The sequence below is a fragment of the Gallinula chloropus genome (genome assembly GCF_964237585.1).
Source record: "Gallinula chloropus genome assembly, chromosome: 14".
NCBI lineage: Eukaryota > Metazoa > Chordata > Aves > Gruiformes > Rallidae > Gallinula > Gallinula chloropus.
This window is the reverse complement of record NC_140099.1, coordinates 19,010,740-19,028,781: the sequence shown is the minus strand read 5'-3', so window position 1 is coordinate 19,028,781 and position 18,042 is coordinate 19,010,740. Positions and strand designations below refer to the sequence as shown.

Below are 18,042 nucleotides of genomic sequence, written 5' to 3'. Positions count from 1 at the left end.
TCTTCCCCAGGCTGAACCAGCACAGCTCCCTCAGCCTCTCTCCGTAGGGGAGCTGCTCCAGCCCTCTGATCATCTCTGTGGCTCCTCTGACCCCTCTCCAACAGCCCCACATCTTTCTTGTACTGGTGCCCAGCTCTGGACACAGGACTCCAGCTGGGGTCTCATAAGGGCAGAGCAGAGAGGGACAGAATGACCCCTTACTTGCCAAACAGGTAACCAGGGATGACCATGTGGGGTAATGAGTAACTGAGGGTACAGTGTGTATAATATCTGCTCTTAATAGTAACATCTCGATGCTGCTAATTAAAACAGCTGAATGAGTAAGAGCTGTTCAAGCAAATATTGGTCGTGATCTGTGTCTCCTCCTGACCTGATCCCCTGTCAGGGAAACAATTAGCCTCATTCACACTAGAAATGCTTAATTGTTCCCCAAGTTTGCTTGGTCAGCACGACCCTGAAGATTCACTGCAGCCCCCTGCAACGCACGGTATGGACAGGAGTCTCCCTGTCTGTGTGCAAACACATCCAACAGCGCTGGGAAAGGGAGTAAAATACCAGGACTGGGAAAAAAAAGTACTGGGAACAGAGGAATTATCTTCAGAGGGGCTGCTAACAAGGAATCCATTCAAAAGGCAGTCAGCAACACTTTGAGTCGTACATCTCTCACCCACACCCGCTTTACATAGCAGCCATACAGCCTTCTCATGGGTGGTGATCACAGCTGTGAGCACCAGAGAACCAAAGTACAGTTGTGACAACAGCAGAAGCCAGTATGACTAATGAGAAGATGATTTGGGCTATTAGGCTGGTTGCAGACAGCGATAAGTCCCTACTTGACAGCACAGCAGTCTCCAAAAGAGATTACTGTCTCCATGGGATCACCATATAATCAGTGAAGTAAAATCTGGCTTTAACAGAAGAAATTGAAAAGCAAATAAACCTGAGCTGTACTGGCTGGACATATTCCTTGCGAAATCGCTTCAGGTCTGCGCTGATGGGCTGCTCTCCTTTCTCGATTGCCAGCCTGTCTGCTTCAGTAGGCTCAGGCTCTGGGATTTCAAACCTATGAATAAAAGCACCAAAAACCTGATGGCAATTAAGATAAAACACAAAGGCTTTATGTAGGACACCAAAGAGCAATTGCATTTCAAAAAAAAAAATCAGTGTGGTGTGAAACTCAAGCCTAACATCCAGTTTGCCTGGAATTCCCTCCTCCCCTAGCTATGTACTGCTTACACACCCAGTGTTCTCTGGTCATCACAAGGTGTCTAGACTTAGGATATAAGGTTTTTAACTACCTGCTACAGCTTGATTAAGTGGAGATTAGAAGAAAGCTAAAGAGCAGCTTTATCACACTGTATTCAAATGTTGTTTACATCAAAAGTCTGGGCCCTTCACACAAACTGCTGAGAATGTTTCTGTTCCTATTTGCATCCAGACTCAGGCATACTCGATTACACTCCCATGATCAAGTTCAGCAGTCCAAAGTGTTTCCACCCCACAGCTGAGGCACACCAAGAGCTGCAGCTAATACTTCATTCAGGTAAAAAGCTGGGAGAGGGATGCCTGCATTAAAAACCCACATCGCTGTATCCTGTTTTAAAAGCTCCTGGCTTAGGACTTCACTAAAACACGTGCAGCACACGAGAACCTGAGCAGAAGAGGAGCAGGTAAATGAACACAAAAGGCTTTTGGGGTCTTGAGAAAGGATGGCCACTGCTTACCTTTCAACCAGCAAACTCAGCAGTTCCTGGGGCTTGCAGAAGGAGCGGTACGTGGTAAGGAACGTACGGACGAAATTAGGATCTGTGAAGATAGAGTAAGGCAGTGAGGGAGCAGGTTTCTTCCATCCAAATGCCAGGAGTAAAACACAAATACACTCACAGAAAAGCTTCTCAAGAGCAGAAAATACACTGAGGTAATACCCACCATAACGTGAGAAGCACCAGAAATGATCCCCCCTGGGACATCTCCATTCTGTTCTTTGCTGTGTTTCCCTGCAGAAGCATTCCACTGCACACAATCTCCTCTCAAGCACTGTCTCAGCTTGGGTGTGTGGAATGGCTTACACTCCCTGCATGTACAGCAACTCCACAGCCTCACAGGGCTGAAGAAAACACAGCAGAACTTGGCTGGCTGCCCTTCTGACATCAAAACCACCTCTAGCACCCCAATGACACGTTTATCTTACCTGTCCCTAACCAGTCTCCGGCAGCAGGGCCTGCCCAGCCCAGCCACACCACTGCAGCACAACCCAGCCTGGGCAGGGAGACACGACAAGCAGCAGAGGCTTTGCAAAGCAGAGACCTGCAGCAGTTCCTGACTTACATCTCCCTCCTCCTGTTCCTCAGCGCTGCCACAGGTGTGTCACCTTGAGCTGTACCTGCAAGCTGCTGCCTGTTTTATTGGGCTTACTCTGCCTCATTCTGAGTGCCAGAGGAGGAATGTCATCCCTTCAGTTCCTCTCCCTTAGACGGAGTGAAGGACCGCTTTACTGTGCCCTGTGAAGGGTCACCATCAGCTCCTAATCCTGACAGCCCAGCTCAGACCCCCTCATGAGGATAACAGCAGCAACACACTGTGGGATGCTGGAATGCCAGGCCTGGAGAAGCAGAGGTGTACACTCTGGCTCAGAGGTGTGGAATTTGGGTTGTTGGGAGGTTCTTGGTTTGTGCTGGTCTGTAAATAGTCTTGACCCAGTCAGCAGTAGGTGCAGGTGGCTTACACCAGCAGTCTGCAACGCTCATGCAGTGAATTTCCTCCAATAAGCCCACAGAAGATTAAGACAAACAATTCCCTGTGGAGCACTGCCCAATGTTTTTAAGGGATCCATATATAGGAAGGTGTGTGCAAGCCAGAAGTAACAGCATCTCTCTCACAATGCTGCTGAGTGTGCACCCTCACCCTGCACTGGCCTGTTCTGTGTCCCCATCCATTGACATTCACTCTTCAGTACTATTCCTGACATTTCAGAAGTGAATTTTCCTCTTCACACTGCCCAGGCAGGTAAGTATCTCTGCTCTGCAGACAAGACCTGTGATGCTCTTAAATGAGGGCCCCTACTCTGCTCTCTAACCTCCTTTATATTATGTCTGAAATTATTTCTGTAAGGACATCCTCAATAAAACAGAAGATATAAGTAATGTGCTACTAATGGCTCACAGTTTTAATTCCAGTTTATTAACCCTGAGCCTCCTGCCTCCCAAGGTATCCCGGTGCCAAATGGGGACTTCTTTGACCTGACAGAGGTCATTCAGGTAACGCAGAGCCTGGGTGCTGCAGCAAAACCCACTTCAAACAAGCCTAATGCAAACCTACAATAAACTGACAGTTAAGAAAAATCACATCTTGACCTAAATCCAAAGGAAAAGCATCACTGGGATCTGCCCAGAGGCCCCTCCACATACCATCAGTCATCGCAACGCCCTTGTGGAGGCTGAGGGAGAGGATTTTGTTAGTCTTGGCTCCAGAGGCTGTTTGGAAAAGGGCCACACGAGCCCCAGAGGCAGTGCTTTCACTGAAGATCCCTAAGGCCTAAGTGGCAAGGACTTGTGCTGTGCAAACTGACATCATGTTATCAAACTAATACTCACAGGCACCGGTTCATTCAGGAAAAGAGCTAAGCTTCCATGCCATGGGAACCCATCATATTTCAGGAAGGGATCACAGAGTCACAGGGTTGGAAAACACCTTTAAGCTCTTCCAGTCCAACCGTCCCTGTCCTGTGCTAAACCAGATCCCTGAGCACCTCATCTCCCCTCTGTTAAACACACCCAGGGGTGGGGACTCAGCCCCCTCCCTGGGCAGCCTGTGCCACGCCCTGACAACTCTGCCAGGGAAGAACTTTTCCCTCACATCCCCTTGTCCCATCTCCTGTCCCCTGGCTGAAGAAACCATCCCTTTTTTACAAGAAAAGAGTCACTTAAATACCAGGCAGTTTTGTAAAAAGCACAAGGGAGACCATTACTACTGGAGAAGCTTTACAAAAACCTCACACCACTCTACCAGCACCCCTACATCAGCTTTGCTGCATCCCCTCCCAGTGCATGCTTTCCACCCCAAGCCCCAGCCCTATCATCTTCATCAACACCAGCACATCATGTATCTACTTCAGGTTCTTTTCTGTGGCTTTAAGACAGTATTTTACGGGGAAGTCTGAAGAATCCCAGCTGTGATTTGCATGGTTTTTAACTGAGGGACTTCACAAAGCAGCAGGTTGAAATATAGTGAATGTAACCTCCAACCTTTTTGGTCTCAGGAGGCACATTGGTGGCCTCTAGAACATCACTGATGCTGGAAGGGGAAGCCTTTCCATACCTGAATTTTTCTTACATCTTTCAGTTGATTTAATAACAAATATTGTTGTGTTGGGGTTTTTTTTTCTGCAAATCCTACAGCAAAACCCACCAAACACAAGATAAAAGGATTAAATCCATCACCCATATAAGCACAACCTTAAAACCATATATATCTATATATATATATAAGAAATGTAGGGGATACCTGCATACATATGGTAGGTTAACCGCTCGATTAGCTTCACGACCGTCCCTCCTTTGATGATGGGAATGCCATTCCTGCTTTGCAAGTTGTCCTCAAAAACAATGTTATCCTCTGAGTCTTCCACTACGAACCGGTACACGTTTGGACTGGGCAACCTCAGGGGCTGTTCATTCTCTTCCTGCAATAAGACCGAGTCAAGCATCCTATCCAGAGTACTGCGATACTGGAGGGAAATGAGAGCAGCCATCCAATTACTCTTCTCTTCAGCAGACTTGGCAGCAAACAGGATGCTGTTGTCATCTTTAGACACCAGCTCGAAGGCGTGTTTGTACTCAGATGTGTCGTCTTTATCAATGATCTGTATTTTCCTCATGACTATTTTTTCCTTCAGCCTATACTCTGCGTTGCTGTAACCAGGAAGCCGTGATTGACCATGGTTGGTTTTACAGCTGATCATTAAGCCATCAAAGAGAAAGATGTGGCGTTCATGTTTGGCTCCTATTTTAGTCAAGCCACCTTCCATTATGAACTCGTTACAGCACTGCCCGATGTCCTTGCCTTCCCAGCCATCAATATTTTTCTGGATTTCATTCATTTTCTTGATGGCCAAGTGCTTGCTTCTTATCTGTCGGTTATAGAAACGGCAGACTGGCTCCCTTGAATGAAGAAAAGACCAAGTCATGATGGGCACATTCCACGTTTGCCATCCCAAGAGACCAACAAATCAATTAAATTAATTCCCTGTACCTTTATTTCTTTGCCCTGAGTGTGCCCTGACTGAGATCACTGTTCCAAATAAGCCACACATGCTGCTTTGGCTAGGGAAGGGGTAAGGTATCGACATTACTCATAGAAGCAGACTGTGAAGGTTTTGGGCTGCTGCTCCATCTGGCACAAAGACATGCCTTGAAAAGGAAATACATCACCCAACAACGACAATAAAGACAATTCCTTCCACAATATTTATCTCCCCCTCTGCCAGCTTTGGGAAACTGGGTTTCTGTGGGGTATTTCTTACCCAGGCCGACGTCTTGGGGAGTGTTTGCTGTAGATGCGCTCCATGCTGCACTGCAGATTCAGAAGGGCAGTAATGGCTTGTTTCAGGCACTCCCGGTCCTCCTCATCCTCGCTGCATTCCTGCAATTGCTGGGACATAACAAACATTCCTCTTTCACATCTGTCTGATTTCCAGCAGGGTAGGAAAACCAAGAAACAGTCCTCCACAGTGTTATCTACGACACTTGGTGAAGTCATGGCTTCAAGCCCATGAGAAAGCCATCACTAGAAGCATGCTGAAAACTCACTGTGCACCTGACTAAAAGCATCTGTCAGGTATTGGGGCCAAGTCAGTAGATACACAACAGGAGAGAGTGAGAGGGAGTTTTGAAAGAGAACTCTCGACCCTCTTCCTGAGACCCAGTGATCATCAGGGGATGTTTCACAGCTGATATGTTAAATAGTTTGGAGGTTTGGAATAGCAGAAAATGAAATGGTGCTTTTATGGAAGCACATGGAATATTCCTTCAGTGAGTCAATCTCAACATCCCCAAGCAAATTTAAAAGGCAGAACAGAATCACAGAGTCACAAGGTTGGAAAAGACCTCTGAGATCACCAAGTCCAACCATCCCTGAACTGTGCTGACCCAGATCCCTGAGCACCTCATCTCCCCTCTGTTAAACAGACCCAGGGCTGGGGACTCAGCCCTCTCCCTGGGCAGCCTGTGCCACAGCCCCACAACTCTGCCAGGGAAGAATTTTGCCCTCCCATCTGAGCTGACCCTGCCCTGGGGCAGCTTGAGGCCATTGCCCCTTGTCCCATCACTTGCCAAAGACGATACCAACAACTCCACTAGTGTGGTTTCTGCTGAAGGTGAAGATGACATTATTGCCAGGCTGGTTAGTTGAGGTGTCTCAATTTGTGTTCCTTCAGTCAGTGAATTTAATTACAATCTATAGCTACATATTTATTTTCCCCCCAAGTAGTGCCCTGGATTGCATTTCAGACACAAATTGAGGAAATTCGATTAGATGAATCACAGAATCACAGAGCTGTAGGGGCTGGAAGGGACCTCCAGAGCTCATCGAGTCCAAACCCCTGACAAAGCAGGGTCCCTAGGACAGATCACACGGGTCTTGAATATCTCCAGAGAAGATATGAGCCTCTCTAGATTCGTTTTGATTCATTTTGAGCTTCAAGCTAAACTTGCAATGCATGCAGTGCTTTGGTGTGCTGCAGTAACTCAGTGATGTGCTTTTGAAAGGAGAGGGAGGAAGGAGTTGGACTCGATGCTCCTTATGGGTCCCTTCCAACTCAGGATATTCTATGATTCTATGAGTTTCTCTCTCTGCTTCTCACCACTCTAAATCCTGCCATCTCCAGCAAACTCATCTATTTCAAGAAGAAACACCAATTTTGCAGGATGCAAGCTATCGTAGGAAAAATAAAATAAATCTAAAATTCACAATTTGCTACTAAAAGCAAAACACAAAGACAGTGAGAATCCATGTATTTCCTTTTTACAAAGCCTCAATCCATCCCTACAACTAGGCAGAAACTTCTTGAACTGGGAAACTGAACAGGCTTTCCTACCATCTCCATACACCTGGTAGCCACACCAGTAGTATTTCAGCAAAGCCTACTCAGAGATCCTCTTTGGGGTTCTTTAAGGTGACCGTTTCTAAAATACTGATACAAACAAGAGAGATTTCCCTTTTTAAACTCCTCTCATGTTCAAGATCATATGAGGGTTTTTAAAAAGAATATTCAAGGAACTAGATTGCTGGGCAAGATCAAGACGACGTGTCACACAGCTCTGGACAGACTCTGTCTTACCTACATACCCGAAGAGAAATCTTCCTTAAAATCACTCAGCATGGCAGAAGCCTTCTTTTCCTTTCCCCACTATGTTCCCTCAGCATGGGCATGTAGCTTCCTCTAAAAGTAATTGAGAGAACAGGATTTGACCAGATTGGCCTACTCTCTTCAGGGAATGACTGATTTTTTTTTGTTTTTAATCTTTTCACGTGCCCAACAAACGTCCAGTTTGCACATTGAGATGGAAGTTTCATGGCCAAAAACTTCTGGGAACTTTATGAGCTGAGGAACAGTACAGGGAAGGGAAAAATAAGATGTCTAGCCCTGCTGAAACCTTTCTTTTCCTTGCTACAGCCACAGAAATCACAGAATCACCAGGTTGGAAAAGACCTTTCAGATCATGGAGCCCAACTGTTCCTGTCCTGTGCTAAACCAGATCCCTGAGCACCTCATCTCCCCTCTGTTAAACACACCCAGGGCTGGGGACTCAGCCCCCTCCCTGGGCAGCCTGTGCCAGGCCCTGACAACTCTGCCAGGGAAGAACTTTTCCCTCCCAGCTGAGCTGACCCTGCCCTGGGGCAGCTTGAGCCCATTGCCCCTTGTCCCATCTCCTGTCCCCTGGCTGAAGAGACCATTGCCCACCTCTCTGCACCCTCCTGGCAGGGCAGTGGAGGTGGGGAGAAGGTCTCCCCTCAGCCTCCTCTTCTCCAGGCTCAACACCCCCAGCTCTCTCAGCTGTTCCTCAGAGGATTTGCCCTCCAGCCCCTTCCCCAGCCTGGTTGCCCTTCTCTGGACTCGCTCCAGGACCTCAATGTCCTTCTTGGAGTGAGGAGCCCAGAACTGGACCCAGCACTCGAGATGCAGCCTCACCAATGCCAGGCACAGGGGCACAATCCCCTCCCCAGACAAACAGCTCTTCACACTGAGGAGAAACGTTTGGCAGCTTGAAAAGACTGCCAAGCTCTTCAGGTTTTTGTTCCGTTCATTTTAGTTCTGCTGTCCTGCAAAAGAGCAAACGCTGAGGTCTGTGGCTCTGCAAATCATTGATTAGTTTATTGCCTTCCCAATTCCATAGGGGGTTTTGCTAACTAACTTCAGGAGCAACGGTCACACTTCTTAGCTTCTCTCCCTACTGAAGCCATCAAAATATTTTAAGTATTCTGATGCCCAGAGAGGGGGCGGGTGCCCAAGTCTTGGAGGTGTTCAGTTCAAGGCCAGGTTGGCTGGGGCCCTGGGCAACCTTGTGTAGCTCCAGGCCTGGAGGTTGGTGTCCCTGCCTGTGGCAGGGGGGTGGAGCTCTGTGATCCTTGAGGTCCCTTCCAACCCAGACCAGTCTGGGATTCTATGATTCTATGCTTTTCTGCTTCCACTTTTGTTAGCTGTTTCCAACCAAGGTTCCTAGAGACCTGGTAACAGGGAAGCAGCATCAACAGGTTATAATACACGAATATTCTTGAATTAATACTTTCTTTCTCCTTAAGACCACTCTCTTTTTAAAAAATCCCTGCTGTAAATCTAAGATGTTTCCAAAATAGGTTGCAAAGTTCAAATTTTAAACCTGCAACTAAGGTGTGCACAAGAAAGGCCACTGTAGTTATCACCAGGTACTACCGAGCCCTAGCTGAGATCCTGCTTTGTGCTCACCAGGTTAGAAAGACTTGTGAAAGCCAAGCATCAGCATCATCTGCAGCTGAATTCTATTTCTATTCAGAAATCTTGTCTATTGGAGACAAAGGTCATAGGGAATTTTAGTAGCAAAACTAATTAACTAACTAAAAGTGGCGTCATAAATACTACATCATGCAGCGTCCTGCTGTATAATCACACAGTATCACAGAATGACTGGGGTTGGAAGGGACCTCTGGAGATCATCTACTCCAATCCAAGTTGAAAACAAATAAAATAAACAACTAAATGCTTTCCCACTATCTGCCTGGCTTTATCCTCCAAAGCTCAGAGGCAGTTTTAAGAATATGCATGTCTGACCTGATCCTATCAATCAATATTTTAACTGGAGTTAGGAGCAGACTCCGAGCCCCCACGAGACAGTAAACTTGGGCAGCACTACAGATGTGAGACAGGCTATCAAGACCAAATTATCTTCTGTGTGCTGTGGTTTTAAATATAAATAGTAACTACCACTCTTTCCTGTCCCTGAAGACAAAAACTACCAAGTTGCATGCAAAGCATTTAATTTTCTGTTATAAAAGCACATGAGACAAAACTCTGCTCAATAAAGTTAATATGTTAATGTTTCCCTAAAAAGTGGACAAACACTACATGGTTTGCAAAACACCTTAAAGGTTTCTCTTCCCCCAAAGCTGTGGTGTATGATTTCACTCTAGTTTCACTCCAGTTTCATCCTGATGCACTCCACTTCCCAACTTTAAAGACACAATGCGCCGTGACTCAGCTTGACCTTCAACATAATACAGGTCACTAATCCAATTAGGCCTTTAACCACGAAAGAAGACCCCTTTGAGAAGTTCCAGGGAATTACTGTACTCAACTGACCCTTACAGAAAGTGAAGTTACATTATATTTTGAAGAGAGATGTATTTAGGAAGCTCTGGGTGCTCCCTTCACAGCAAGGCTGGCAGCACCGTGCTGTGTTTCTGCTGTCACCCTTGGGTTCTTCAATCAGCTTATTTTCCTTTGGAAGATGTCCTTATAGAAACAGCAGCTTTCTGATGGCAAATATTAAACCTATGGCAACATAAAGTTTCCATTCTCAGCAGAGACAGTGCAGCAATGTGGAGAAAAGTTCACTGGCTGTTATGGCTGGGTATTTTTTTTTAAGCTTTGTCAACTTCTTTCTAAACTGGCTCTTCAGCAGAAATGCTCAGAGACTTCAAATTGATGGAGACCATCTGGATGTAAAGCTTTCTATAAAATACTGGTCATCCATACACAGGAGATGTGTGGTCACAGAGCAATCATCCTTATTTTTGCTTATCTCAATCAGGCTATGAGAAATAGCACAGCAAACATAACCAAAACAACACTTGGCTGAGCTGAAACAAACAACAGGAACGCACCCAACTCTTAACTACAGGTCTGGTCTTAAAGCAATTGCTGTTATGTGGCTTGAGATTCTTTTGAGAAACTTCTGTCTTGTGTTATACATAAGTTCTATGCTGCCAAGTTTCCTTTTCTTCCCCCATCCAAGTAAATCCTTTGAAATACAAAGCAAGGCCACATTCCACACCTGTACCACGCTCCTGGTATCGCTCTGTAAGCTGAGAACTTACAAGTATATTTTCTGCTGCTGTTAACAAAATGTCAGCTGTAGCCACAGGGTATTTTGCCTGTTTAATTTAAGTATTCCCCAGTTGGCTAATAATTCACCTTTATAAGCATTACAAACTTCCCCAACACACTGGGGTAAACAAACCTATTTTTACGTTACCCCCCAGCTACTCAAAAGCCGGTTGCGGCCGAAGCATCTTTCAAGATGGTTCATCTTCTGCAGCAACTGATTCAAGGTGAGTGTTCTACAGCTCAGATGTTACATCTCTGCTGACTGTTGGCCTCTCTGCTCCTACCTCACAGCAAAAACATTTGCTTGTAAGCAAAAAGACATGTGGTTAGTGACTTGCTGGATTTTAGCTGTTACAGCCAAGGGAAATGTCTACTGATGTGAACCACCTCACTGACAGAATCACCAGGTTGGAAAAGACCTTTCAGATCATGGAGCCCAACTGTCCCTGTCCTGTGCTAAACCAGATCCCTGAGCAACCTCATCTCCCCTCTGTTAAACACACCCAGGGCTGGGGACTCAGCCCCCTCCCTGGGCAGCCTGTGCCACAGCCCCACAGCTCTCCCAGGGAAGAACTTTCCCCTCCCAGCTGAGCTGACCCTGCCCTGGGGCAGCTTGAGCCCATTGCCCCTTGTCCCATCTCCTGTCCCCTGGCTGAAGAGACCATCGCCCACCTCTCTGCACCCTCCTGGCAGGGCAGGGGAGGTGGGGAGAAGGTCTACCCTCAGCCTCCTCTTCTCCAGGCTCAACACCCCCAGCTCCCTCAGCTGCTCCTCAGAGGATTTGCCCTCCAGCCCCTTCCCCAGCCTGGTTGCCCTTCTCTGGACTCACTCCAGGGCCTCAATGTCCTTCTTGTAGTGAGGGGTCCAGAACTGGGCCCAGCACTCGAGGTGCAGCCTCACCAGTGCCCAGTACAGGAGCACAGTCCCCTCCCCAGACCTACTGGCCACACTGGGTCTGACACAGGCCAGGATGCCATTGGCCTTCTTGGCCACCCGGGCACACTGCTGGCTCATGTTCATCCTGCAGCCACCCAACACCCCCAGGTCCTTCTCTGCCTGACAGCTCTCCAGCCAGTCTCCCCCAGCCTGTAGCTCTGCAGGGGGTTGTTCTGTCCCATGTGCAGCTCTCTGCACTTGGCCTTGTTAAACTTTTAGATGAAGGAGGAGTAAACCAGAGCCAGTTCATGGCTGAGGGACACACCAGAGTGCTGGAGCTGCGCTGCTTTGGGATGCAGACTGATGGTTTAGAACACAGTTCACAGTGAGGAGCCCATGCTCATGCACATCAGAATAAAATCTGTGCAAGCAACCCGTGCTCAAACCAATAGAGGACATCCCAAAATACGTAATGCCTCAGGAGGCAGAACTGCTCATGAATCTGGGCTTGAAGCCAACCCAAACAACTGGGCTGGGAAGACCCCTGAAATACATCCAGCAGGAATAGCTTTTTATCATGGAAATTGGAATGCCAGGAGGCCTGGCATTGCATCAGTGTAATTTCTTAGAAGATAGAGAGTAACAGTGCTTATTTTCACTCCTCTTCAACATGGGGAAAGTGTGGGATGCTATGAAAAATGGTATTTATTGCTGTGTCCTGTTTAGGGCACAGGACAAATGGTTGAACATTAAGAACAGATTCTTCTGACTCTGCTGGAAGGAACTGCCTCCCCTGCCCCCAAAATAAGATGAGCTGAGCTGCAACTGGAGTGTGACTTGACACCAAGGACACAGATCTGAGTCACGTGTTGAACAAAAAATTCAGAGCTCAAGGAAAGAAGAAATTAGATTTGTGTTTTAAATTTTTAACTCTATTAGAAGTCAATCTCAGTGAAGCTTTGTTTAATAAAATATAGTTACTTCAGGGCACCAGATGCTTCTGATGGGTTTTTTTTTACATTATTTTACTTTTCAGATGCATGCTAACTGGTGTCAAATGAATGTTTCGTGTCTTTCCATTTCCAGAAGCAGAAAATAACATCTAATTGGCCATTTAAAAGCTCAGATTCTCCACATTAAGAAACATTATTAGCAGGAAACAAGAGTGTGGCTTCATTTACCTGCAGTAACTCAAAGTAGTGCAAACAGTGATATACTGGGATAAGCATGAGTCGTGGGAGGACGTATCGCACAGCTTCTTTAAACCCTTCAGCAGTGGACTGAAAAGGAAAAATAAAACAGCATTACTTAGGCTGAAATACTCAAAGCAGGATTGGACAAGGCTCTGGAAGTCAGCATTGCTTTGAGCAAGACACATCCAGGGTGTCCTTTCCAATCCACATTACTCAATGCTTATGGCTAGTAGTAAGGAAGACAAAAAAGTCTGGGAAAGTGGTTTTGTCTAGTGAGATTCTCTGTAAGATTCAGAGATGCACAGATGCTGTAAGTGCTCTGACATCATGTGCACAGAACCTGTAGGCACCCTCTTGCAAGCACTGCACACACCCTCTTGGCTCTGAACACAGCCCTAACCCCGCCAACAAACACTGGCACTCTGCCTCCTCAACACCATATCCACTTGGATGGTCCATATTTTTGCCAGAAGCAGCAAATCAAATATAAGAAGCCACAGGACAAGTCACCCACAAGTCCTTTTATGAGCATCCTTTATAATTCACATAGAGGGGCTCACACTGCAAGTCCTCACGAGTCTGTATTTCAGTGCTGTCTGCAGAACTCAATGAACAGCACGAGCTCAAGGTGAGACACCACCTAAAATAAAGCCCTGTCTGTTGCTAAGCTGCACCCCAGAAGGCAGAAAATGCTTGAATGAATTTTGAAAAAAAAGCTCGTAACCATTTCCAAAAGAACATGTTTTACCTCAGGCCAGAATTCAAGGAAAACACTGGAATGTTAAAGACCAGCCAGGACTCCCAAACAATCTAATCAACTCGTCATCACCTTCCCTCTAAGGTCCTCTCCTCTCCCTAAGGTCCTCTCCTGTATGTTACATACACCATGCTTCATTTTACATCCCAGGCACCACAAAAACATGGAGTTCTCATCAAGAACTGAAGGAACGAGTATCAGTATCTTCTCTCCCTTACAAAGTGAGAATCACAAGTTCCTGAACTGAGGGAATGAGTGAGAATCCCTTCCCATCCCAGCAGTTAAACAACAGAGTCACTGAGGCTGTAAGAGGAGGAGGGGTTTCCCAAAGGATGCTGAAATCCCTGCCCTCTTCCCTATCGAGGTAACTACTGACCAGGAACTGCATTACCTGATCTCCTATTTGGAAACAACCTCTCCCCCCAATTAAGACTTCTGGCTGCATCTCTCTGCACTTGCCAGAAGCAACTTGCATACATCCATGGCCCAGAACTTGGGACCTCCTCCTTCACTCCACAGCTTGGAGAAGTGTGAATGAAGGCACATCTCTAGGAAAGCTTGAACCTTTCTATGGCAAGGAGAGTCAGGAAGGAAGCCAGATTCCCTATCAAATGACTTGGTTATTAATTTAACTTAAATTTTTTCCTTCACCAAGTAGTTTAGGAGGGAGATGATGCAGCTTAAGCCAAAGAGGAAACACCCCAGAGGAAGGGCTGTGAGGAATGTCAGCCCCAGTGAATCATACAAACTCCACTCTGCTACAATGGGTTTACCTAAGAGTACCACTGACCAACCACTTTCCCTGCAGCTTCTCCAAGATCAATGCTGAATGGTAGACTTTATCTTGCTGGTTAGTCCTGTTAAAGAAATTATTTAGAGCCAAACTGCTGGTCCCAGTGTTGGGGTCAAACTGGGGGGCCTGGGATATATAGGAAAATGAAAATATTGGTGCCTGTGTTTGGCACTTGAAGGCACAATAGAAGTGGGAGATGTGAGAAATCACCCTCTATTCTCAAGCTGCCTGATAGATCAAAGAAAAAAATGCAAAAAACTCATGGATGGGTCAGAGCTAGGCCTGGTTTTCAGGGAGAGACAGAGCTCAAAGATCTGACACTGGAGAAAAGTCAGAACCTAGAGAGTTTTTTCTTCAGTAGGAAGCAAAGAATTATTGACAAAATCCAAACCACTGAACAGGAGAGACAAAGTGATTCAGTGTTCCTCGTGCACTCACCTGAAAGTGGAGAGCAACAGCAGGTTTTGCCATTAAGTTATTAAAATGCTCATGAAATTGTGGAGACAGAATATCCTGGGACAAGGTTTCATATGGATCAAAGGCTTGCTCCTGAAGAAAACCAGAGAAATACATACATACATGAGGGGTGGAAGATGTTTCTGTTGCAGCTAGAACGATTAATTCCTTTGGTAGGCTGCTGCACACGTGGAACTTCTCAAGAAAAGAACAATTTTGCAAAACAAATATTCAGTAAACCACAACCTTTTTTCACTTCCAAATTTGAAATACACCCAACATTTTCTCAGCGTTCCTCCACCTCACCATACCATCACCAACACAAACTTTGCTTTACTGAACCAGTGGGAAACCAAGAATTAGTCACAGAGTTGTAAGGGCCCTCCAGAGCCCATGGGGTCCAACCCCCTGCCAAAGCAGGGTCCCTAGGACAGGGCACACAGGGCGGTGTCCAGACGGGGCTGGAATCTCTCCAGAGAAGGAGACTCCACACCCCCTGGGCAGCCTGTCCCAGGGCTCCCTCACCCTCACTGGGAAGAAGTTCTTCCACATGTTGGTGTGGAACTCCCTGTGCTCCAACTTGAGGCCATTACCCCTTGTCCTGTCCCCACAGACACTGAGCAGAGGCTGCCCATGTCCCCCTGTGTCCCACCCTTCAGCTATTGATACCCATTGATCAGATCCCCTCTCAGGCTTCTTCTCTCCAGTTTGAACAGCCCCAGCTCACTCAGCCTTTCCTCACAGGGGAGATGCTCCAGGCCCTACAGCATCTCCGTAGCCTCCTCTGGACTCTCTCCAGGAGATCCCTGTCTGTTTTATCCCAGGGAGCCCAGAACTGGACACAACACTCCAGGTGGGGCCTGACCAGGGCAGAGCAGAGGGGGAGGATCCCCTCCTGTGACCTGCTGGCCACACTCCTCCTGATGTACCCCAGGATCCCATTGTCTCTCTCAGCCCCCAGGGCACACTGCTGGCTCGTGGCCACCCTGTCACCCACCAGGACCCCCAGTCCTTCTCTGCAGAGCTCCTCCCACATTTCCTAAAGAATGACAATGTATTTCCTGTCAACAAGGACACTGAGGATGAGCCTGTCACCCCGAGGCACTGCAGTACCACCACCCTTTTGGGGTACACCATGTAAGAATGGTCAGAAACAAGCCCTGAGACAAAGCACCTCGTCTGAATGAGACTCAGAGGAAGGTCCTTGGCACCAAGGGTTTTTGGGTGCAAAACTCATCCCTCTGGATAGCTGGCTCTGACTCTGTACCACCAACTACAACAGTGCAGGATGAAAACCTGACTGTACACGAATCTCCTCAGAGATTTAGGAGGGCCTGTAGATCACCTGCTCCAAAACCTGTCTGGCTGTTCCCCAGTCTCTGCAGATTCATTGGGCTGAATCACTCATGAATCACGGCGTTATCCGGTGCTGATGGCACCCTGCCCAGAAGCAGCACATACCTCTTTCCACATCAACGCAGAAGTGCTTGTGGGGGGTGATTTGTGCAAATTTGGGAGCACCAACCACCACAAAGGCTCATCTGAACCTTCAGACTGAGCCTCAAGCAGAGGGTCCAGGGATTTCCTACCTCACTCACCGCAATTAAACACTGTGGGGAGGAGAGGCACAGAACCTCTCCTCTTTTCACATGCAAATTTCAAACATCACTCTCAGCTCTCCTCATCAAGTTCTAATTATCGCTGTCCCCTCATATTAGATTGTATCTGGAGGGCTGGGGGGTGAGAAGAGGGGAAGGTTTGGCACTCATAACTGAAGGGGCAGGGTTTCTCAAACACCATCTCATTTCCAGTTTACAGCTTGTTGGGTTTTTAGTTGTCTACCTGCCCACTAGCAGCAAGCACACAACACAGGGGGCTTATTTTACACCACCCAAACTAGAGAGGAGACAAGAACACCGCACATACGGTTTCTCTTTGCCATACTAGCCCAGCAGAAAGGAACAGACCCTCTGCAGAAGAGAACATCAGCCACGGGGTGGGGGTTCGGCTCCATCAGAGGCAGGAAGGACCACAGGGCACAAGCAGAGAGCCAGGATGGGTACCACTCAACATCTCACCTTGCATGCACATCTACTGGGGGAGCCAGACCAGTATGTACTTACTCTGTGCTGTCACCTTAAGCTTTTTACTGGGTTTAGAAGTGTTTTCCATTTCTTCCAGACGGTGCTTTGAGGTTTTGAGTTTGTTTATTAAACACAAGATTAGAACAAACTGCATTACGTATCTTACCCAAGAGAGTAATTAAAAAATAAAGGGGAGGGAGGGTTTACACTTGGAATGTTACACAAGTTATTGCCCATATGTTCTCTTAATGCCTTCAACTGGAGTTGGCAGGTTTCAGCCCCTTTTGCTGTAGCATGCTGGTTTCCACCTTATTTTTTGCTTTGCCGGTACCTAAAAGGTCTCCTCTGGCCACACAGATGCCAGCCTAACAAATGTACAACCTACTGATAAGAGCCTTGCTTTATTAGCTGCCTTCTGAAGACCACTTCCCAGCAGGTACAAACCCCTCTGCCCTTGGTTCCAGGCTCTCCACCACTACCTGAATATCACTGGAGGTTCTCTCAGGCATCCAGTAAAACTCACTGTAACATCAGAACTGTAAAAGTTCCCCCCCAAGTAATTTACCCTTTACCAGCCTATTAAGAAATATCCATCCCTCTCCCACTCACATGTGTCAGGCATCAAGCTCTTTTCATTTCCTCCCCACCACAAAGAAACAGGTTTTTTTATCTCAAAACCACTACAGTATTTATGCTTAAACCTCCCAGAGAAGTGATGCAGAAAAAGGGATAAAGCAGGAAGATTCCAGCTTTGGGAGGATTGTTTGGTTTTAATTATCCTTCCAAATAAGTTGTGGGACCTTTATAAGGGAAACACTGAGGGAACAAGCCTGGCAGTGACACAGGGAGAGCAAATAAACACTCAGGGAAAGACGATCTCATCACGTGAGATGATCAAATCAACGGCTGAGTTACTCAGCAGGTCTTGCTCTGTATTAACTGAACTATAAAATTCAAACCTAACTACCTGCATTATTAAAAAAAGGGTTGAAGAATAATCTGGTTTTAATTTCTTATTGAAGTTTTTCAGTTAATGAAAATCAGGTGAGACTTCTACTCACTGAAAGGATCTGGTTCCCTTAAAGCAGAGGGTGTGGAGGAGTGGCTTCTGCAATACACCAAGCTATGTATGATTTCCAGGATAATGCCATACTGTTTCAAATCTTCAGTCTCTTTTCACTTTTAATATGCTAGCTACTTTAATTCCTTGTTCAAACACTTCTCCTTATCGTTATACAAGCAATTATGCTTTAACAACTTAAGACCCAGTCCTCTGGACTTTCCTACTGGTATGTCACGAGTGG

The 18,042-nt window shown here is 46.7% G+C and overlaps 1 protein-coding gene across 2 annotated transcripts in view; it reads right to left on the bottom strand.

The window, feature by feature from the left end:
• Positions 1-18,042, bottom strand: part of SOS2 (SOS Ras/Rho guanine nucleotide exchange factor 2) — a gene marked incomplete at its 5' end in the record, with an annotated part of 60,301 nt that overhangs the window by 17,839 nt on the left and 24,420 nt on the right. Inside the window, 6 exons of one of the 2 annotated variants that reach the window (XM_084270437.1) lie at positions 941-1,063; positions 1,725-1,806; positions 4,504-5,159; positions 5,522-5,649; positions 12,637-12,735; positions 14,637-14,747. In XM_084270437.1, coding sequence (XP_084126563.1) covers positions 941-1,063; positions 1,725-1,806; positions 4,504-5,159; positions 5,522-5,649; positions 12,637-12,735; positions 14,637-14,747 — 1,199 coding nt within the window. The remainder of the gene's footprint in view (positions 1-940; positions 1,064-1,724; positions 1,807-4,503; positions 5,160-5,521; positions 5,650-12,636; positions 12,736-14,636; positions 14,748-18,042) is intronic. The other variant, XM_084270438.1, reaches the window with a different exon arrangement.